This window comes from Chiloscyllium plagiosum, unplaced genomic scaffold (assembly GCF_037043375.1).
Source record: "Chiloscyllium plagiosum isolate Xiang-an unplaced genomic scaffold, Cpla_swu_hap1 HiC_scaffold_26, whole genome shotgun sequence".
In the NCBI taxonomy this organism is placed as follows: domain Eukaryota; kingdom Metazoa; phylum Chordata; class Chondrichthyes; order Orectolobiformes; family Hemiscylliidae; genus Chiloscyllium; species Chiloscyllium plagiosum.
In genome coordinates this window covers 20,911,418-20,934,385 of record NW_028270164.1, presented here as the reverse complement: position 1 = coordinate 20,934,385, position 22,968 = coordinate 20,911,418, and the positions used below count along the sequence as shown (strand labels likewise).

Sequence of the window (22,968 nt, the reverse complement as noted above, 5' to 3'; positions counted from 1 at the left end):
TCTCGTCTGAACCCTTTCCAAAGCTTCCACATTCTCCCTATAATGAAGACAAAAGTGTCTTGTACAACTGAAGCATGACCTCGTGGCTCTGAAACTCAATCCCTCTACCAATAAACGCCAACACAACACACCATATGCCTTCTTAATAATCTTATCAACCTGGGTGGCAACTTTGAGGGATTTATTTACCTGTATACCAAGATCTCTCTGTTCATCTACACTGCCAAGAATTTTACCAGTAGCCTAGTACTCTGCATTCCTGTTACTTTTTCCAGAGTGAACTACCTCACACTTTTCCACAGTAAACTCCATTTGCCACTTCTCAGCCCAGATCTGCATTTTATCTATGTCCCTCTGTAACCGACAACACCTTTGGCACTATCCACAACTTTGCCTAGCTTAGTGTTATCCGCAAATTTACTAACCCATCCTTCTATGCCCATGTCCAAATCATTTATAAAAATGACAAACAGCAGTAGCCCCAAAACCAATCCTTCTGGCACACCACTGGTAACGGAGCTCCAGGATGAACATTTCCCATCAACCACCACCTTGTCTTCTTTCAACTAGCCAATTTCTGATCCAAACCGCTAAATCACCTTCAATTCCGAAACTCCATATTTAGTGCAAAAGCATACCGTGTGGAACCTTATCAAATGCCTTACTGAAGTCCATATACTGCACATCAACTGCTTTGCCTTCATCCACCTGTTTTGTCACCTTTTTGAAGAACTCAATAAGGTTAGTTAGGCACGACCTATCCTTCACAAAATCGTGTTGACTATCCCTAATCAAATTATTGCTTTCCAGATGATTATAAATCCTATCTCTTATAACCTTTTCCAACACCTTACCCACAACCAAAGTAAGGCTCACTGGCCTATAATTACAAGTGTTGTCCCGACTCCCCTTCTTAAACAAGGGAACAACATTTGCTATCCTCCAGTCCTATCGGCAATGATGACATAAAGATCAAAGCTAAGGCTCTGCAATCTCCTCCCTGGCTTCCCAGAGAATCTGAGGATAAATCCCATCTGGTCCAGGAGTCTTATCTATTTTCAGATCTTCCAAAATTGCTAAAACCTCCTCTTTATAAACCTCAATCCCATCTAATTTTGTAGCTTGTATCTCCATATTCTCACTAATGTTGCCCTTTTCTAATGTGAATACAGACGAAAAGTATTCATTAAGCGCTTCCCCTATGTCCTCAAATTCTACACACAACTTTCCACTACTATCTTTGATTGGCCTAATCTTATTCTAGTCATTCTTTTATTCCTGATATACCTATTGAATACCTTAGGGTTTTCCTTGATCCTATCCGCCAACAACTTCTCATGTCCCCTCCTGGCTCTTCGTTTCTGACTCACTTTAACTCTCAAGCCCTCTAACTGAGCCTTCATGCCTCATCCTCACATAAGCCCTCTTCTTCCTCTTGACATGAGTTTCAACTTCTTTAGTAAACCATGGCTCCCTCTCTCAACAACTACCTCCCTGCCTGATAGGTATATACTTAGTAGATGTTCCTTGAATAAGCTCCACATTTCAAGTCTGTCCATCCCCTGCAGTTTCCTTCCCCAGCCTATGCATCCTAAATCTTGTTTAATCACATCATAATTGCCTTTCCCTCAGTTATACCTCTTTCCCAACAGTATATACCTATCCCTGCCCATTGCTATTGTAAACATTATGGTCACTATGGTCAAAGTGCTCACCTCCAGTACCTCCAGGAACCTGAGTAAATTAGATTAGATTCCCTACAGTGTGGAAACAGGCCCTTTGGCCCAACCAGTCCACACCGACCCTCCGAAGAGTAACCCACCTAGACCCATTTCCCTCTGACTAATGCACCTAACACTATGAGTAACTTAGCATGGCCAATTCACCTGGCCTGCACAACTTTGGACTGTGGGAGGAAACCCAAGCAGACACAGGGAGAATGTGCAAACTCCACACAGACAGCCACCCGAGGCTGGAATTGATCCTGGGACCCTGGTGCTGTGAGGCACCAGTGCTAACCACTGAGCCACCGTGTGCTTTTAACATCAACTCCGCATCCCTGCCTAGTCCTGATAACCAGTTTTCTGGAGTTTAGAAAATGAAAGGTGAACTTATTGGATATACAAGATTCTGAAGGGGCTTGATCAGATAAATGCTGACATACAAACTTCATTCAAAAATAAAATCACAGGGAGCATAGGCTTCGGATAAAACACCACCATTTATAACTGGGATGAGGAAAAATTCTCAGCAGGTCTGGAGATAAATATTATCCAGACCAGGTAAGGATGGCAGATTTCCATTCCTAGAGGACATTAGTGAAACAGATGGGTTTTTCCTAACAATCAACACTGGTTTCATGGTCATCATTAGACACTTAATTCCGGATGTATTTTGAATCGAAATTGCACGATCTACCATGGCAGGATTCAAAACAGGAGTCTCTGGATGAATAGTCTGGTGATAGTTAGGCCATTGCCTCCCCTAAGGCTGAAGTAGATATTCCCTGTCTCTATGGTCTCTCAGGTAATTGAGGGAATGGGGAATAGGTAGGAAGGTGGAATTAACGTTCAAGATCAACCATGATCATTTTAAATGGAGCAGGCTCAACTGGCCAAATGGTCTATTCCTCCTATTTCTTAAGTAAATGACTCTACTCATGGGATTTGAGCTTTGTTGGCTGGGCCATAATTTATTGCCTAATCCTAATTGCCCTTGAGAAGGTTCATAAGAAGGGTCACTGGACTCGAAATGTTAACTCTTTTCCTCTATCCAAAAGATGCTGCCAGACCTGCTGAGAATCTCCAGCAATTTCTATTTTTGTTTGTTTGTTTTAGATTTCCAGCATCCTCAGTTCTTTGTTTTATTTTACGTGTTGGACTTGAGCTGGAGCATAGTGAACATTCCTGGGCAGCACACAATACGAAGAATGTAAATGCACTGGAGAGAGTGCAGAAGAGGCTTTCAAAAATGGTTCCAGGGATGAGAAACTTCAGATGTGAAGATAAATTTTAGAGGTTGGAGAGAAAAAGATTAAAAGCAGATCTGATAGTTTTCAAACTCAGGAGAGGTCTGAATAAAATAGAAAGAGAGAAATAGTTGCTGCTTGTAAAAGGATTGGGAACAAAAGCTCATAGTCATGATTTGGAGGTGCTGGTGTTGGACTGGGGTGTACAAAGTTTAAAAATCACAGCGCCAAGCCATAGTCCAAAGTTGATTTGGAAGCACTATCTTTCAGAGCGATGCTCCTTCATCATGTGGTTGTGGAGTATAAGATCGTAAGGCACAGAATTTATAGCAGAAGTTTACATTTGTTGGTTTCTGTTCTTTCATATGTAAATCCCAGAACCTTTTTTTAAAGTTACATTCGCAAATGAACTTTAACAATAGGTGTCATGTCAGCTCAGATAATGCATTGAAGGTGTGAAGTGCCCTACATGAGCTCATGGTGTGAGATTTAAAATGACACACATGATGTACAAATGTGCTGTGTGAAAATCTGTTTCACTTGTGTGATTCAGGCCTGGAAGTGTAGTGGTGGCAAAGTTAGTTGAGTCATTCAAGAGGACATTATCTCTATACAAAGAATCTTACAATATGCATAGATACGGGGGAAAAAGCAGTCAAATGGCACTAAGTTGTGGTGCTCTTTGGAGAGAAAGTGTAGACAGAATGGGTTGAATGGCCTCCTCTTGCCAATCATGACTCTGTGATTCTGTTCTCTTCTCCATCATCATAATTCAGCACCTGCCACCATGGTGATTTTTAAAATTAAATACAATAAATAGGTATAATTAGCTGTAGAGCGAGGCTTCCTAAATTGTGTGGGTGGGGATGTCCCAAGCTGAAATTTTGGGATTCTGAGCATTGAGGCAGCAATTACCATCCTGGAGCTCTGTCCAAATGACAGCAGCTGTCCAGCTCTCCTCCTCAGCAAGAAGAGAAAGTGCTCGAGAAACTCAGCAGGTCTTGCAGCATCTGCAGAGACGAAAAACCGAGTTAAGGTTTTAAGACCAGTCACCAGTCATTAGGAAGCAGCTTGGAAAGGAGGCTGTCTTTCCATTCTAACATTTATCGCTGTGGACTCATGACAACTTTCATATCTCAAATGGGATCATAAATGGAAAATGTTTAGTAAGGCAATTATTAAGCATGAGCTTTTAATTGGCTAAGGTGGATTAGAAAAACAGATTAAAAGGCATGACTACATAGCTTTTACAGCAATGGTTTACAGCAATTATATATTCCTTCAAGGTGAAGAAGCCCAAAACGTTCAGTCAACCATCACTGACAAAGAATTTTAAATATTGTATAAGGTGAACAAAAATGGCTTATAAAGGTTGACAGGAAGGGCACTAAATCTGTGGAAGAGAAGGATTTTAGAATACAGGAAAGAAGGTGCAAGAAACTGATACGAGAAGGAAGAATAGAATATGAATGCCGTGCAGAGAAAAACATAAAAACGCACCGTAAACATTTCTATAAGTACTTAAAAAGGAAAAGAATGTGTCGTGGAAAATAGGAAAATGTCAGTGAAGCTAAATTTTGTCTGTTTTCACTGTGAAAGATAGAAATTTAGATACCCAAGTGAATAGGGGCAATGCAAAGTTGATGGAAATTGGTATTAGTAAGAAGGTTATACCTGAGAAAGTAATGGCGCTGAATAGGACTAGGTCGTACAGATTTTGGAATGATTCCTGCAAATTTGAACTAACAAATGTCACCCCACTATTTAAGAAGGGAGCAAAAGAGAAAAGAGGACTTGTATCAATAGCAGAGATAAATCCTAGAATCTATGACAAAGAATGTAATAAATGGATAGTTAGATAGTAATGATCTTTAGAGTAGAGATTGATCGATTTCTGAATAAAGGTGGTATAAAGAGTTATGGGGATTGTGTGGGTCAAGGCATTGAAGTGTTCAATCGACCATTATTGTATTAAATGGTGGTGCAGTTTTAATAGCTGAATGAACTTCTCCTATTCTTATGTTTGTAAGTACTGTTTTAAATGAAATATGTCTTGGCTCTGACTAACAATATGTTGTTAGATTGAAACTTGGAAGGAGAGAAAGAAAGAAAGAAAGAAAGAAAGAGAGAGTGACAACCCCAGATAATGAGTTAGTGCTGGATAACCCCACAAAACTGGCAACAGGACGGGGTAAATAGGAAGGAGAGAGCTGGTGAGGAGGAAAAGGTTGATGAGAGAGCCGTAATGTGGGGTAATTTAATCCATTTTGTCTATATTGTGCTCTTGGTTAATTCCTCCAAATCCAAAAATATTTTTATTTCATTATTTCTACAAATAATCTGAACACCATAAGATCTGGGCTTTTATCTTTTAGTCAGAGTAGTCAAGGGAGTGGCTGATTTGAAAGTATAAATGTTTACTAAGGCTTTGATATAGAGTGATCAAACATGCATGAGATCAGTTTATAATTCTGCTTCATTAAAAGACAACACCCAGCTTTTAAGTAGAGAAGTTGAACGGTTACTCATGCCTAGTTCCTGTGCCAAGTGGAGCAAAGCATATGCTGGAAAATGTAGAATATTCTGAAATTTGATTCCCTTTCAATTCTCTATAAAGATTTTCCAACAATGAAAGAAGGAAGGGAGTTTCCCCAATCACTAAATGTTGATAACTTTGCTGAAAGACCATTGACCTCAAATATTAAATTTGTTTCTCTATCTACTGATCCTGCCTGACCTGCTGATTAATTTCAGCTCACTGTTTTTATTTCACATTTCCAATGTCCATGGTATTTTGTTGTCTTGGGATTTTAGGGGAAGTTGCATATTATTACTTTATATACCCTGCTAACAAAACTGGAAGCATTAAAACACTCAGTGACGTTTATTTACATAAAAATAACCTCCAGTCAGGAGCTATGAGGTTTATTTCTGGTGATAGTGAGTAGATTTTGATTGTTGTTATTAATACTTCCATTAAGGTCATTTAGAATACCCTCTGTTCATTATTGGACATGTGTCACTTGCTTTGAATGTATATCTTTTTAGAGGAATAATTTTGGATTAATTCAACATAGGCTATTTTCCTCTCTTTGATGTTGCTTGCCTGGATGTCCAACTGATTGCCAACTCCATTTTATTGGGAGCCTGTCTCTTTGCTAGACTTCACCCAGTTTTTGTCCTCTGCTTTGCATTGGCAGCCTTTAGGTCCTGTCAAAAGAGACGAGGAGAGTTAATGAGTGGCATTTTGCAGGAGAATGGAAAGGTATAGGGTTCCTTTGTATCATGTGCATGCTCTGATGGAGAAGCAGCAGGTTGCTAGCAGGATCGGGTAAATCAACTCGATGAAAGGGAGGACTGCAGATGCTGGAGATCAGAATCCAGAGTGTAGTGCTGGAACAGCACAGCAGGTCAGGCAGCATCTGAGAAGCAGGAGAATCAACATTTCGGGCAATGACATTCCTCATGAAGGGCTTTGCCCGAAATGTCGATTCTCCTGCTCCTTGGATGCTGCCTAACCTGCTGTGCTTTTCCAGCAGCACACTCTCGGATCAGGTAAGTCGTCATTTGAACGTATTTGGCTGGAATTTGAAATAAGAGTCAGTCAGCTAATTAATGCAGTAATGGCACTTTCTACTGTGCAAGAATAGAACATCTTTGGATTTTATAGTTTTAATGAGAAGTGGATTTGGTACAGTGTCCTTTGTGAGTGGTGGCAGAAAATGGATTCCATGAGAGAGAAGTGTTTAGATTTCTGTTGACATCAGAGTTTGAAGGAAGGGTTGTAAATTGGAAATGGAATGATCATGAGTTAGATTGTTGAAGGACATTTGGCAATGAGTCCAGATCCTGAAGTGTTGACTCTGAGCCACATGACTTTTCCTGTGCCAGCAGCTGTTTCCCACTTATCTTGGATGCAAGTGGATCAGCAGCATGGTAGTAAGGCAGAGGAATTAAAATAGTCTCATTTCTGTAGTGGAAAGTGTTTACAACCCATCTTGTTTCCTGCCTAGCGTTAAAATAAGTGTTGGTTGAGCTGATTTTAAGAACGTCATTCAATTTCATTTTTAAAATTGGGCCCAGTGTGAGTTAATTCGAACATCTTCTTCGTGAAATTTGTACCTGTTTTAGTGATGGGTAGTGTCTGATATGTCCTTTGGTAGCAACAGGGAATTGTGAATCACCTGCTTATGAATGGACAAAGGTATGACGAGGATTGTGGTTATTTTCCAGCTATGCCCTTTGTGCTCCACATCAGACCAGTAAAGTCATTTGATTCTGATCCATCAAACAGGAAATTTCTTTGCATTTTGAAATGTCAGCTTTGGCTGTCTGGGTAGCCCTGTTGCTTTTCAGTCAGTGGTCTGAGCTCAGTCACTGTCAGATGAAAAGTTTACCCATCTCCCACCTGCCTTTGCAAGTGCACATAAAAAATTCAGTCCCATTTTCTCAAAAAGGAGCTGAGGTGCCCTGTACAATATTTAACCCTTAACCAAAATCAGGAAAAACAGGTTGTCTATTTAATTGCTGTGTGTATGGTTTTGTGTGCAGGATAAAGAGCAAGATCTCAGTGAGAAGAGAGAGCAGGCGTATAAAGTGTGAATTTAAAGAGTGAGGGCACATGTGGAGGAAGAGTGGGGAAACGCAAGGTGGGTGAGTGAGGGCAGCATGTGTGGAGGTGTGAGTGAGGACATGTGTGGGCACAGAGTAGAGGGAACACAGGAGAGAGCAGAGAGAACATGGGGTGCAAACTCTGGACAACTGTGGACACTTGGTGGGGAGATCAGAGATACACACACATGAGTGTAGCCATACATGAAGGTCACGAGGTGTGCAGTCTGTTGAGCTCAGAGCCCATGTTCATAAAGAACATCAAAATATAACATAACAGAGAAACAGATCTGTGGTCAGTTGGTGAGAATTTCTGAGTTGTTGTTTAAACCAAGGAATTAGGACAAGTAGAACTTGTTTTGAAATATAAGAAGGATCAGGACTAGAGACAATAATTAAAATGTAATTAATAAACTAATTAATGGGTAAGTTAATTGAGAAACTATAAAAAGGTTATGCATGTATTGTGTTACAGCTGCAGTGTGTGATAACCACTGGATACCACCGTGACCCAAGGCAAATACATTTGAGGTAAATGTCTGTGGCTTGAGAAAGTACAATGAGATGATACCTGAACTTTGGAATCAATGATGCATCAGGGAATGGCCCGTTAACCAACACTTTGTTTCACAAGGTAGTCTGAAAGTCAGCTAGAGTCTTCTGATTTGGACGGTGGTCAGGAACATGAAGATGTGGCTTTGAGTGAGATAAGTATGGACTTCATCCTTTGCAGTTGCCAGCAGGTCTGAAATTCTGGCAGCTTGTATGGTTGCAAGTATGGTCTGCAGGGTGGGTGAGCGAGCTAATCGTGGCACTGTAGTACATGAAGCCTTTGAAACAGGGGTTGGGGGGGGTATGGAGGGGGCGGGGGTAAATAGTAATGTTGTGGTAATAGACCGTGGTATGGTCCGGGGATAAACGCAGTTCTCTAGAACAGAGGGTGAGAGTGTATGTGGCTCTGTTGCTTTCCAGTGCCACGATTTAGGAAACCTGCTTCAGACTGAAAGGGAAAATGCAATGGGAGGAGAAGGATCAAGTTGTCATGGTCCATGTGGGTACCAGTGCTCTAGATAGGCTGGGGAAAATGACTGTGCTTGAGGATTATATGATCAGATAGGAGCTCAATTAGAAAGCAAAACCTGAAAAGTAATAACGTCTGGATCACAATGCTATTTCCCTATAGATAAAGTAGGGTGGCATAGTGGCTCAGCGGTTAGCACTGCTGCTCACAGTACCAGGGATCTGGGTTCGATTCCAGCCTCGGGCGACTGTCTGTCTGGAGTTTGCACATTCTTCCTGAGTTTGCGTGGTTTCCTTCAGGTTTCAAAAATGTACAGGGTGAGTAGATTGGCTATGATACATTGCCCATAGTGTTGAGGGATATGCAGGCTAAGTGGATTAACCATAGGAAATGCAGGGTTACAGGGGTACGGTTGGGGGTATGTCAGAGTTGGATGCCCTTCAGGCATTGGTGTGGATTTGATGGGCTGAATAGCTTGCTTCTGCATGGTGGGGAGTCTATGAAGTAAGATAAAGAGCGGAATCCAAGATTGGAAGAAATAATGTTCAGTTCTTGGGATACCACCTTCTCCTGGGGAATGTGGGAGCTGTACCATTGTAGTGGTCTTCATCTGAATTGTGCTGGGACCAGTGTACTGGTGAGTTGTGTAACTCAGCTGGTATAGATGGCTTTAAACTAAATAGCAAGGAGAGAAGATTACAAGAGAGAAGATGTGAAAACTTAAGGGAAATCTTAAGATAGAAACAGGTGTGCAGGAAGTGACAGAGCATTCAAAAGTAAGAGTGCAAGGAGAGAAGATTACAAGAGAGAAGATGTGAAAAAATTAAGGGAAATCTCAAGGTAGAAACAAGCCATAATAACCAAAGTGTGTAGGAAGTGACAGTGCATTCAAAAATAAGAGTGCACCAGTAGATAAAGCCAGAGGTTACAAAGATAGTAAGAATACAGGAGAAAGTGCATTCAGTATCTGAATGCATGTAGCAATCATAACAATATATTTTTTTTAAATAGCTCAAATGGATGTAAATTTGAATGAGCTGGTAATTGTTACAGAGATGTGGCTGCATGATGTCCAAAATTGGGATCACAATATTTGAGGGTAAATGACATTTTGGCCATAGAGAAAGCTAGGAAAAGGTGACAATCTAGGTCTTAATTAAGTACATTGTTAATGCTATTGTTTATAGTGCTAAATATCAAGATGTAGAATCAGTTTGGGTAGAAACAGGAAACAGCAAAGATACGAAATCACTTGTGATTGAAGTTTATAGGTATCTCAACAGTAATCACACTGTAGATTGAGGTATGCAGGAAGAAATAATGGAGTCTTGCTAGGAAAGCATGGCAATAAACATTGGATAATTTTAATTTACATATAGATTGGATGAATCTGATTAACAAAGGTGGCTTTGAAGATGAGTTCATAGAGTTTTGGGGATAATTTCTTACAGCAATATTCTTAATGGGTCTTTTTCTAGAGTCAACTAAAGAATTGTCTATTCTGATAATGTGCAATGAGACACAGTTAATTAACGAAGTGAGTCTCTGTATAGCAGTAGTCACAACATGATTAAACTTCATAGTCAATTTGAGGGAGAGCAGAATGGGTCTAAGATGAGTGTGTTAAACTTAAATAATAGCAATTATAAATGTAAGAAGACAGAGATGACTAATATGACCTGAGATTATAGGTTAATGGGTAGAGCAGGTTAAAGAGTTGATGAGTAGAGAGGCAATGACAGACAGTTAAGGAGATAATTCATAACACTCAGCAAAGCTGCATTCCAATGAGAAAGAAAAGCTCTCTGAGATTAATGGACCATTCATACATAACTAAGGAAGTTAAACATGGTATCAAGTTGAAAGAAAAAGTGTACAATTCCAGAAAGATTAGTGGCAGGTCAGAGGATTTTCTTCTAATTCACTTTTGGGACGTGGGCATTGCTAGCTGAGTAACATATATTACCCGTCCCAAGTTGCTCTTGAGAAAATGGTGGAGCGCTACCTTTTAGAATCGCTGTAGTCCATGTGTTGCAGGTTGTAGAGACCACAGCATTTTAAAAATAACAAGTCTCCTTTTAAGATAGCGTTGAAGAGAATATTTTCTGAATCATTAGTCTGTGGAATTCTCTTCTGCGGAGAGCAATGGATACAGGGCCATTGGGTATTTATAAGGCTGCGTTCGATTCTTGATTAACAAGACAGCAAGAGAATCAAAGGAGAAAGAGGGTAAACAGGAAAGTAGAATTGTGAGGCCACAATCAGATTAGTTATAATCTTATCATATGACAGAGCAAGTCTAAGTAGCTGAAAAGCCCAGTTTGTATGTTCATATGTTTTACCACATCACAGGAACTGTTAGGATTCGGGCTGATGATTCTACTGGTCAAGCCAGACCTCAGTTTGTAATCTGCCTTGATAAATTTTTCAAACCATTTTTAGTTAACATGTTCTCCAGTTAATTAAAAGAGCTACAGAGTTTCTGTAGCAATGGAGCACAGATTTTTTAAATACAAAAATAACAAAAAAACTATTTGTCTAGATATTGAACACTTTGAAAGATCTCTAAACACACACCAAAACAGTCTCACCCTGTTTTCTGACACAATCTGTTATAGAGACTTATTGAGAGAAATTACTCCGCTGTATCAAATTACTGATTTTCCGCTGACATTTCCTATAATAGACAAATATATACAAAATGGAGAGCTTAGAATTTCTCAGCTTTTAATAATCTGCAGGTTCTTAATCAAATACTCATGGTTTGGAATTTTCACAGACTAAACTTTTACACTGAGGTAATGTGCTTTCCTTGAACTGTACTATACTCTTTTCCAGGAGAAAAAAAATATATTTGCAGTGGCTCCAGTCAGGTGTCCTTCCAACTGCCCTGAACTTTTCATCTCTGGGTTTCTTAATCTAAAATCAATCCTTGATTTCCTGACCAACAATAAGAGCCTAGGAGAAAGGGGGAACTGTAGATGCTGGAAATCAGAGTTGAAAACTGTGGTGCTGGACAAGTACAGCTGGTCAGGCAGCGTCTGAGGAGCAGGTGAGTCAACATTTCAAGCATAACCTTTTCATCAGGAATGGGGGGGGGTGCCAAAGGGGGCAGAGAGATAAGTGGGAAGGGGGTCGGGCTGTGGGAGAAGGTAACTGGGAATGCGATAGGTCAATGAAGGTGGGGGTGAAGCTGATAGGTCAGAGAGGAGGGTGGATCGGTTAGATAGGAAGGGAGATGGACAGGTATGACAGTTCAAGAGGACAGTGCTGAGTTAGAGGGTTGAATCTGGGATAAGGTGGGGGCAGGGGAAATGAGGAAACTACTGAAATCAACATTGATCCCATGCGGTTGGAGGGTCCCAAGGTGGAAGGTGAGGCATTTTTCTTTCAGGTATTAGGTGGGTAGAGTTTGGCGGTGGAGGAGGCCAAGGTCTTGCATGCCCTTGGCTGGGTGGGAGGGGGTGTTGAAGTGTTCGGCCACAGGGTGGTGGGGTTGGTTGGTGCGTGTGTCCCAGAGATGTTCTCTGAAACATTTCCCTCCTTTTCCCAGATCCAACCCTCTAAATCGACACTGCCCTCTTGACCTGTACATCGCCCTTCCTACCTATCTGCTCCACCTTCCTCTCTGACCCATTCCCACCTTCATCTACCTATCACATTCCCAGCTACCTTTCCCCCAGCCATATCCCCTCCCATTTATCTTGGGCCACCCCTCATTCCTGATGAAGAGCTTATGCTTGGTACGTTGACTCTCCTGCTCCTTGGATACTGCCTGACCGGCTGTGCTTTTCTAGAACCACATTTTTGGACAACAATAAGAGCCTTACAATCCCTGCCGTAAATTAACACAGCAAAAAAAATTTTCCATTAACAATCTAGCAGATCCCTGTTCTGTGTCGTATACTGAATTAAGTCTCTGTGTTGTAGAAGAACTGTCTGACCTTTCTTTTTTAAAAAACTCTTCACAAATGTCTAAAAATTATGTTAATATATATTTGATGAAGTGGGACTTCTATATTAAGATTTGTGATTCATCAAGAAGCTTGCCAGTCAGATCTTAAGCTGATAGGAGCTCAATTTGGTACTTTCTCTTGGAGAGCTAGTCATCACTGAGCTCACCCACTCCAATACTTAGATTGCAAGTTAGAAAATCTCGGCCATAATGTCTGGCCATAGCAATCAACAGGAGAATGCATAGGGATAATGGGTAGATAATTTATTTGGCAGGTTGTGATTAGTGGTATACCACACCACTTTGTGTTGGATTTCACTTATTCACTATGCTTGTTTATGGCAGAGAATCCTACACATCCAAATTTACTGCAGATGCAAAAAGGTAGGTGGTATTCTAAGCTGTGTAGATGAAAGCATAAAAGTACGTGGAAATATTGATCAAACTTTCAATATAGAAAAATGTAAAGTTATCCATTTTGGACCTAAAGAGGATAAACCAGGATACTTACCAAGTGGAGGTAAGTTAGGAGCAGGGATGGTCTAAAGAGACTTGGGTGCCTGGATATGTAGATCATTAAAATCTCCCAAACCAGTACAGAAAAATAATGAAAAAGACCTCATGGACGTTTGGCTGTTAAAAGTACAATACAGTGAATTTCTGTTTCAAATATACAAAACCACATCTAATGCAAGATTTTTCAGTTTGGGGTGGGTTTTTCTCACCTCACCACCTGAAATGCGCTTCTGTCAATCACCACTGCTCTGAGGAAGTTTCAATTGGCTAGAGGTGAGACATCTGCGCCTCACTCAGTCAGTCCCACCTTACAGAGCTGTCAGCTGATGCCATCATTTTAAATGACTGAGCCTGCAGGACCAGCAAGGTGAGGGGATTTGTGAAGGAACTGGAGAGGGGTCAGTGAAGGTGGGGTGAGGGCTGTGAGCAGCAGGGTCATAATGACAAAGCCAGATAGGAAGGAGCATGGTGGGGGAGGGGAATGTCCTTTTTGAAAAGGAGGTCAGTAATGGAGGCACCTCCCACCTAAAACGCAACAGGCTTCCCCCTTTTCCCCTCGCTAATCCCTCAATTTTTTCTGCTGGCAGAGAAATCACAATGACAGTTATTAATTAGTTAATTAAAGGGCCTTTTATTGGCCTGTTAAAGACTTCAACTGGAAGAAGGATGGTCTGTGCTGAATCTCATCTGCACCTTGCCTCCGAATAAAGCTAAAGATTGATCAGGAGAAGGTCACTGGGACATTTTATGTGTCTCCTGTACTTCAGACCTGGTGATGGAGGAGCTGTACAATTATTCACAAAGCCATATCATAGAAGATGGAATCATTGGATCCCTACAGTGTGGAAGCAGACCATTTGGCCCATCAGGTCCACACCGAACTTCCGGAGAGAATCCCACCCAGACCCACCCCGCTACCCTATCCCCATATGTCCCATGGCTAATCTGCCTGGCCTGCACATCCCTCGACATTATGGGTAACTTACTGGGTCCAATTGAGGTAATTTGCACATCTGTGGGAGGTAAATGGAGCACCCAGAGGAAACCCAGACAGATACGGGGAGAATGTGCAAACTCCGCACAGACAGTCACCTGATCAAACTAGGATCGCTGGCCCTGTGAGACAGTAATGCTAACCACTAAGCCACCATGTCGCCCCTCTGGAGTACTGACAGTTCTCAACACTTTCTTAGAGAAACATTTTGGCCTTGGAGGGAATATGACATTGGTTTACCAGTGTGAGAGATTTTTAATCAACCTATTCAGGTACTTTATGACAAATCTCTGGACCAGGTGGGAGTTGAACCTGGGCCTTTTGGCTCAGAGTTAGGGACACTATTGCTACACCAAAAGAGCTATTTTACCTGAGTAATACCAGGAGTTTAAAGGGTAAATTACAAGGAGAGGGTCCACAAAAGAGGATTACATTCTCTGGAATTTAGAAAACTAAGGTGATTTGCTTAAAATTTTAAGACATATTAAGAGATTAGAGAGAGAGGCATTATTTCCCCTATTTGAGGAGTTTAAGACTAAGGGATACAGACTAAGAATTAAAGGCAGACCTTTAAGGAGTAAAATTAACAAGGACTTGCACAGTTGAGTGGTAAATCTTTGTAACTCCTTCCACAAATGATAGTGGATGCTGAACTGGTTGTTAATTTTAAATGTAAGCTTGATAGATTTTTTGTATCCAATGATGTTAAGAAAAGGAGCAAAGGTGAGACTATTGAATTAGATCTCAGATCAGCTTGAATCTCATTTAATAGTGTTACAGACTCGAGTGGCTAATTAGATGACCATAGTTCCTTTGTTTCTTTAAAACTAGCCCTTTCCATTATCAGCATTATTCAAAGTATCAAGCCTGGATACAAATACAAGCAATGCAAGGATTTCTCAATAACAAAACTCTGTCAATAAGCTACAATACCTTATGTACTTTATAAGTCAGTTAATTACATTAAACATCCCTCTCCTTGAATCCATGGTGAAGTCTGAGAATTGACATTTCTTTTCCCTGTTAAAATTGTAGTGATTAGAACCAGGTGGTCTTGTTGACTATGAGATCTTTGATTGGGTTGTTAACCTGGGTCAATCAGGGAGCCCTGGCTGACCAATATAAATGGAATTTTAGAGCCCGGGTGTCCCTGAAGAAGGAGCACGTGGTGTCCACCAACAAACTCGAGATTTTCAGGGAAAAGTGGGCACCGCAGGGAGTGGAGTGTATTATTTTCCTGCTCCTCAGATGCTGCCTGACCTGCTGTGCATTTCCAATAACACACACTCAACTCTGAGCTCCAGCATCTGCAGACCTCACTGTCTTCCTGCCCTCCTCTTCACTGTCTGATCATGCAGCATTGCCCTCTGAAAAGGACACTGCTTGTCACTGGCCACCCTGGTGATTCCTTTCTTCCTGGTAGTGGAAATTGAATTTAAAGAAATATAAATGGAATTTAGAATCTCCTCAGTTCGGGGGGGGGGGGGGGGGTCTGACTCCTAGTTGGCTGGTTGCAGCCAGTGTACTGTGCACTGGTAAATAAAGGGTGACTTGGTGATTGGATATTGGCCCCTGGACAATTACTTCAAAAATATAAATTGCTCAATGCAGAATTGTTTGCAGGGAATAATTTCTCCTAATCAATTGAAACAAAATTAGTTTTCAACAGTGATCCAAAATACTTATTTGGACGCATTTACGTGAGAACAAACTAATGACCTCTAAATATTGCTTTTCACAAAATGGTCAGTGAAGAGAATTAACTTTCCTGCAATTTATTTCATAATTGTTCATTTTATTTTCATGCTTCATATTTTGATGACATTCTGAGTTATTTGACATGAATAGGGAACTGGAATAGGCAAAGCAGTTACCACCATCTTGTTTGCTCACCTGTAGGTATAATATAACAGTGGCACACAAAATTGGACTATGTTAACTAGGCAGAAACTAAGTTAATGTTTACTAAAGCTTCCAGTGCTAATACTTTGATTATTTCTTCATATATTTCATATTGACCACTATTGGTTTCTTACTTCCCATTGAAACTTCCTCTTATTTTCTATTATTTGAGGTGGCTGTCAAATTTCTAAATGCCATTCTAACCTTTCCAGCAGTTTGATGTTTCTATTGGTTCTTGAATTTTTGAGACTCCTCCATTCTTGAGTAGTTGTATTGAGACCCTCTCCATTTCCCGAACACCACCATTCTGGTGTCATCATTGACCAGAAACTAAACTGCACCAGCCATATCAATACCAGGCTTACTAGAGCAAGTCCTGAGTCTAGGTATTCTGTGTCAGTTGGCTTGCCCCGTGGCTCCCCAAAACCATTCTACTACCTGTGAGTTTTAAAAGATTCTTTATTGCTATGGACACGCAGACTTACCTCTTCCAAGTGCCAATTCAAATTCCCTTTGAAATCATTAATCATCTCTGCTTCCACTACCCATCAGCAGCAAGGTACAGGTACCTTGATACCTGAAGTTCTTTCTCACATTCTTTCAGTGTCACCAATTAAAATACCTTTTATTTCTTTTTTGTTTATATTTTTTAAAATGTTGGATTGCAGATTTAATCTTTTTCCTTCAATGTACTGATTTCTTAAAAATAAACTGAAGTTATTGTTTGGACTTGCCCCACCAGTGGTTGTGTCATTAAATCGCAGCTGAAAGCATGATCAGCCACGGAGTGAATGAAAATTGACAAGAAAGCAGAACTGGAAGCATGTAAAGATCTCAAGGATTTTGGCGATAAATGGATCAAAGTGAAATTAATTGTGATTAGAGTTGTGATTGTTGAATGTCATGTCATCTACTTCAATATAATTAAGAAGAAGTTTAAGCAGACTTGTGATTTATGTGGTCTCAATGATTGGATGAAAATGGTTCTGTGTAGCTATACATTGATTATTATCTATAGCATAATGTTTGTGCTTTTCTGAAAATGCAAAACAGGCTTGTTACTGTCAATAGTAATATGGTGTTATGTATTTGTAAAAGTTGTTTCCTGCTGGCTTACTAACTTTATCACAAAGCATGACAGAGCTGCAAATGAAACTGGTATTTATGAGCTGTGACATAAGTTTGTATTGTCCAGTTTCAGTTGAAAGTTGGAACGAAGACTAATCCAGATAATGACTGTAAATTATCATTGAACTTCTTGCTTGTATTGTGACAGCTTTCCTAACCGAGCTCTTGGAGTTCCCCCACTTTTCTGGGTTATGCGTTGTTGAGTTACATTGAGCCATTTAACTCCAGTCAGACTTCATTTCCTTGACATCAGTCTCGCTGATTTTTAAAATCCTTTTGTCGGATTCTATCAGTATTGAGTTCCTTCTCCAGCAATGGCTTTCCTTTTTTAAAATATGTATTCTTTCATGCTAGCATTTATTACCCATCCCAAAGTGAGAAAGTGGTGGTGAACTGCCATCTTAACCAGCTTTGTTACATGTGCTGTAGGTGAATCTGCAGAGTTATTAGGGAGGAAGTTGCGTTTGATTTTATTGTTGTCTTGATTTCTCCTCCAAAAAGGCATTATTCAGGTTTTTTTTACAGTTATGGTGTAAAATTCCTGTTCTCAAAAAAATCCACTTAATCCTGATCTTTATTTGCAACTCTTGCTAGTGAGTGTTATGTTCTGTTCCAGGACAGTTTTCTCCAATTTGTTACAGCTCTAGACAGGATACCTGTCTAGTGTTAGATGAAGGGGTAAATGTAGGGGAAAGGGTCTGGGTGGGTTGCTCTTTGGAGGGTTGGTGTGGACTTGTTGGGCCGAAGGGCCTGTTTCCACACTGTAAGTAATCTAATGTACATCTACAATCTGCATCTACCTCATTTTGCTAAGGTCCCAGGGAGAAGGGATGAATTGGCTCCCGTTTTTTTATTCATCTGCTAACTCAGCTGATCACAAAGTTAGTTTAAAAAGTATCACTTCCTTTGTGGATACTGTTTTTAGCAGACCAAATTAATTTATTTTAAAGGGGCCAATTTAACCAAGCTTTCTTGACTTAACAAATGTGAGTTTACTAGTAAATGTAAAAAAAACTACACATATACACACAGATTAGGAATAAGAAGTGAGTTCAAAAAACAATATATGTTTGAAAGAAGATACAGAGATCACTCTAAATTGTCATGGAGATAGATAGCATAAGACAGTGGCCATTACATGGGATAATATCAGTAGCATTGATAGTGGAAGTTGAACAGTCATTGTCAGGCTACTAACACATAGACTAGTGGTTGCAGTCAAATATTAACCCCTTTTTTGAATATCCCTGCAAAGGTACAACCACAAACATGATTGCAGGAGATGGCTTTCTGTCTAGAGGGTGTTACATAGTCAGCATTTCATTATCGCTTCCACTTTAGTTTCCCTGTTTTTTTTTTAAATGTAACCTATTTTTCTAATCCACCTGTTCAGAGGTATGATTACACACATCAGGAACAGGTGGAATTTGAACCCTGTTGGAGGGTTCTTCCACTTTGTAGATGTGACATTCCTTCGGTTCATGCAGGACTGTGCCAGTCACTGATTTAAAATCTGCAGTCATTTTTTAGCTTTAGGAGACATCTTTTAAAAGGAATTTGTTAGAATTAAAAATTTAATATGTCCATAAGGACTTTGGGCTTCCGATCTGTTATAATGACATGATTAATTATGTTGAATGTGTAGAATATGGAACAACTGATTAAGAGCAAATGTTTTCCTGTGATTAATGTTGATAGGCCATTACCATAAAGATGCATGATACATTATCTTTGATGGTGTCTTTCAGATGTGATATTTAATAGCGATCCTGTCTGGTCAGGTAGACTTAAAAGCTTCATTTACGTTTTGACAGAGCAGTGTGTTCTTCCAGTGTCCCAGCCAATATTTCTTCTTCAAACTCTACTCAATGCATTACCATGAAAGGCTTTATTTGCAACTTCGTATCTGGCATCACATACAATTTCACGGTGTCCATCTTATTTAGGACGTTTGCCAGGAATCAGTGTGCAGAGGCTACGATGAATCCAAGATAGATTAGATTTTTCAGTCTCACTGCTTCCTTGCAACAATCAAAGTGCATTAGAGAGATGACTGCCTGAGAATCTCAGTGAACAGACTGGACTTTTAGCAAGGTTTTAATGCATGTATATTTAAATTAACAACCTTTGCAACTTTTCCTCAGTCAAAACTAACTGGGGTAGTGCACTGCAAATCAAGTTGCGTTATTCTTGGAGTCATCACAAAAGTTATTGATTCAATAAAAGTGAACACATTTCCCCAATTTATGCATCTTTTATACCAGGCTGGTATAAAACGTGAATCCAGTTTCTGCAAGTAACAAGAATTACTAGAAATAAATAGGTTTTAGCTACAGGTAAATACTTATCAACCATCAACATATAACTCTACTATTTAAACTCTAACCCCCTTATAAAACTCCCTAAGCACATTTACTGAGACACAAAAAAATTTGGTGTTATGGATGGAGGGAAAACTGGGAAGCTAGTTCAATGGTCCCTGTCCACAGGCTTCATTGATATGATCCTTTTCGCTTGACAGTGTTTGCTGTTCAGAGAGTTCTGTTTTCTCCAGGTTCTTTGTCCTGCCTGCTGAAGGCATAGAGTGACTGGTTCACAAGTTCTAAACATTTTGGCTTATTGATTAAAAGTAACAGCTTACAATAATTGATGAGGGAAAATAAGCTGGCTTCCTTCAGACTTAAGGTTTTTTTTTACAGCAGACACAAACACAGCACCTTTCTTTCCAGAGATCCAGAGGCTTCTCACCATCTCATTCACAACGACAAGCTGTTCAGCAAAACACACAGTTGTTGGTAGGCAGAAGGTCTTTGTCATTGACAACTGGTCATCATTCCACAGACCAATCATCTACTTGTCGCCAGTGAATTTTTTAAATAGAAATTCATTGTTGCCATTTCCCTGGTATCAGGGGATGCACCTCTGTTTGTTTGATTTCTGTTGACTTCCGGGTTCTGTAAATAAAAGTTAATGTTCTGCATTGTTTGAAGGCTTTCCTGTCTGTGATGGCTCAACAGTCAACAATGATGAAATACTGAACTCCAGTCGGCAGTGGGGACAGAGTACCAGTGACTTTAGAGGATTGTAAGATGGGATGTGGCTGTGGACTGGTGAGGTGTGTGGCCTGGTTCTTTCACAGTGTGGGAATGTGCAGTTGTATGAGTAGGGAATTGTCAACCATGCTGGCATGCTGCTTCTATGCTGTGTGTGCTGCATTGGGTTATGGCTGCTGTGCCACTACATTGACAGGGAAGGGCAATTCATGTCCGCCAATGCTTGATTAGGTGCATGGCTGGGGTGCAAAGATAGTGCCGGCTTCAAGCATGTCGGTCAATTCCAGAATATCCCTCTGGTGGGGAGTTCTTTTGGTTACAGCATGTGGTAGAATCCAGCTAGCATTGAATGAGGGACACAAAAGTGGTGGGATAGTAAGTTAATGAGACAAGTTTGGGACAGTAGTGTACAAAACTTTGCTGGGTCTCACAGAGAGAAATCTTTCATGAAACTCAATAAAACAGATATTTAGTCAAAATATGATAAGATTTAGCTCCACATTTCGCAGATCTGTGACTACTGGCTTTATTGACCTACATTAATTTCTAGTCACCCCCAACTTAAATATACCAACAACATATGACAAACGAACAAGGGACAAGAGTAGGCAACTCTGCCCTTTGAGCCTGCTCTGCCATTCATTAAGTTCATTGCCATCCTGATTTGATTCACAAAATTGGAAGGTTTCATCCTTCTGTTTAAAGACTGCTGTGGACTAGCTCCTCCCTGCTATCTTTGTAACTTCTCTGCTGTACAGTCTGTCCAGTTCTCAACTTGTCTCACTGTGGCCACTCCTCCACCTTTAACAAATGCACATTTACTGCATAGACCCCATAACTCTGCAGTTCCTTTCTAAAATCTTTTAAAGCCCTCTTAAAAACTTTTCGCTCTGTCTATGCTTTTTGATTTCCTCACATGTTTGGAAAGATACAGCTATGAAACCTCTTGGATCGTTTCTCTGTAATGGTGTTATATAAGCACAGGTTATCCTCAATTTAATTTGTACAGGAATCACTATGAATGTGAAGCTGACGTTTTTCAGAATTAATTTAAATTTCAGTCTCTTTTCGTTCTTTAAATTGCATTGATTGAGTTTCAAATTGTGTTTGCTTCCAGATAACCTCGATGAGATCCTAGCAGCTACGGCATACAATAAAGGAGCGATAAGTTCAGTCATGGACTCTGGAACGGCAAAAGTGAAACAACGGCCGACTGTCAAGCTGGCCATTGTAATGTTTGACTTTAGTTTGTTTCTTATAATAGTTCAGTGTCAAGGCAAAACTTTATTGTCAAAAAAGAGCATCTGCACCAGCTTAACACCCTGATGTTCATTGGGATGACAAAAATATTAAAGTTTGCCTTAAATGAAAATAGATAATCCCCATTAAATTTCCATAACTAATATGTCTTTCAATAAAAATATGGTTATAGTTGCTATTATGACAGAATTTTGCCTGTAAAGGTGTTATTTGTAGTGTACAAATTAATAATCCCTTTTTCTTAGCTGTAATTGAACCAAAATGTTTAGAATAAACTGTCAACTGAACTTGGGATCTAAGTACAATTGTCTTTGAGGCTTTGGATAGTTCATTTAGGACAAAACAGATAATACAAGGCACACAGAAGAAATTCCAAACTTATTTAGAATGGTTGTCTATGGCTGAATGTATTTGTGGTCTCAGACTAAAGTTAACCATTTTTAATATGGGTTGCACAAGTTTAAAAAAAATTGGGATAGATTTTGTGGCAGAATTAATAGTCACGTTGATGGTGTTCATCATTATTTAGAGGGAAATCATCACAACTTCTGGTGATCGCATTATGTGCAGTCAAGTGCAGAAATCAAGAAGTTGCTGGCCAGCCTTTCTGCTCTCAGGATTGTCAGGGATTGGACGGGTGCGTACCAAATGCACACCAGGAACCAGTGGAAGTCTTGACATGCAGATCTCTGTAGGAATTGTCTGAAGAGTTCCAACTTCTAATGGGTAATTTCCCTGCTACCCCAGACCCTCAGCAAATATCTCTGACTGTTTAATTTGGAGATTTCAAATATTTCCACACTACTTATCTGCATAGGTCCCTAGGAAATGTTACACTGATTAAAACCCAATCAAACTATTGGGTTACTCCACAACTGAACAATCCTCCTTCCCTAACCACCCAACCCAACTCCATCCTTCCCATTGACTCATTTATTCACAAAATTTACCATATACTAGTGAATATCATTAAAAAGGGGGTATGTCATGTCTTCTGATTCTGCAAGGTTTGTGAAGGTTTGTAGCTCAGGTTGAGGTTTAGGATGTAGGTTTGCTCGCTGAGCTTTAAAGACCCAGTACAACCCATGGACAAAACCAACATCATCTACAAAATTCCATGCAAGGACTGCCACAAACACTACGTAGGATAAACAGGAAGAAAGTTAGCCACCAGGATACAGGAACACCAGCTAGCCACAAAAAGACACGACCCTCTCTCCCTCTTAGCCCTACACGCGGATGAAAAAAACCACCATTTCGACTGGGACAACACATCTATCCTGGGACAGGCTAAGCAAAGACATGCCAGAGAATTCCTAGAGGCCTGGCACACCAACCACAATGCCATAAACAAACACATCGATCTAGATGCCATCTATCAATCCCTCAGAAAACGAACAGGAAATGACATCACCACAAACCCCAGGAACCCCATCCAGGAGAAAGATATAAATAGAAACAGGAGACAACAGCTTCGCTTCACTTGGAGGTCGCCATTGATGAGGTTACCTAGCCAGGTAATGAAACGTCTGGATATCGAACCTACAGCTCAGCGAGCAA

At 40.2% G+C, this 22,968-nt stretch overlaps 1 protein-coding gene across 4 annotated transcripts in view; it reads left to right on the top strand.

The window, feature by feature from the left end:
* The window catches only part of LOC122563152 (uncharacterized), a 62,436-nt gene that overhangs the window by 21,789 nt on the left and 17,679 nt on the right, over nt 1-22,968 (top strand). The window contains exons 2-3 of one of the 4 annotated variants that reach the window (XM_087973547.1): nt 20,086-20,210; nt 21,266-21,378. The exons of 1 other annotated variant lie outside the window; for it this stretch is intronic. In XM_087973547.1, the coding sequence (XP_087829673.1) occupies nt 21,325-21,378 (54 nt within the window). In that variant the 5' untranslated portion in view covers nt 20,086-20,210; nt 21,266-21,324. Of the gene's footprint in view, nt 1-8,054; nt 8,111-20,085; nt 20,211-21,265; nt 21,379-22,968 lie in introns of all 4 variants that reach the window. 2 more of the 4 variants (XM_043716622.2, XM_043716621.2) reach the window with 2 other exon arrangements.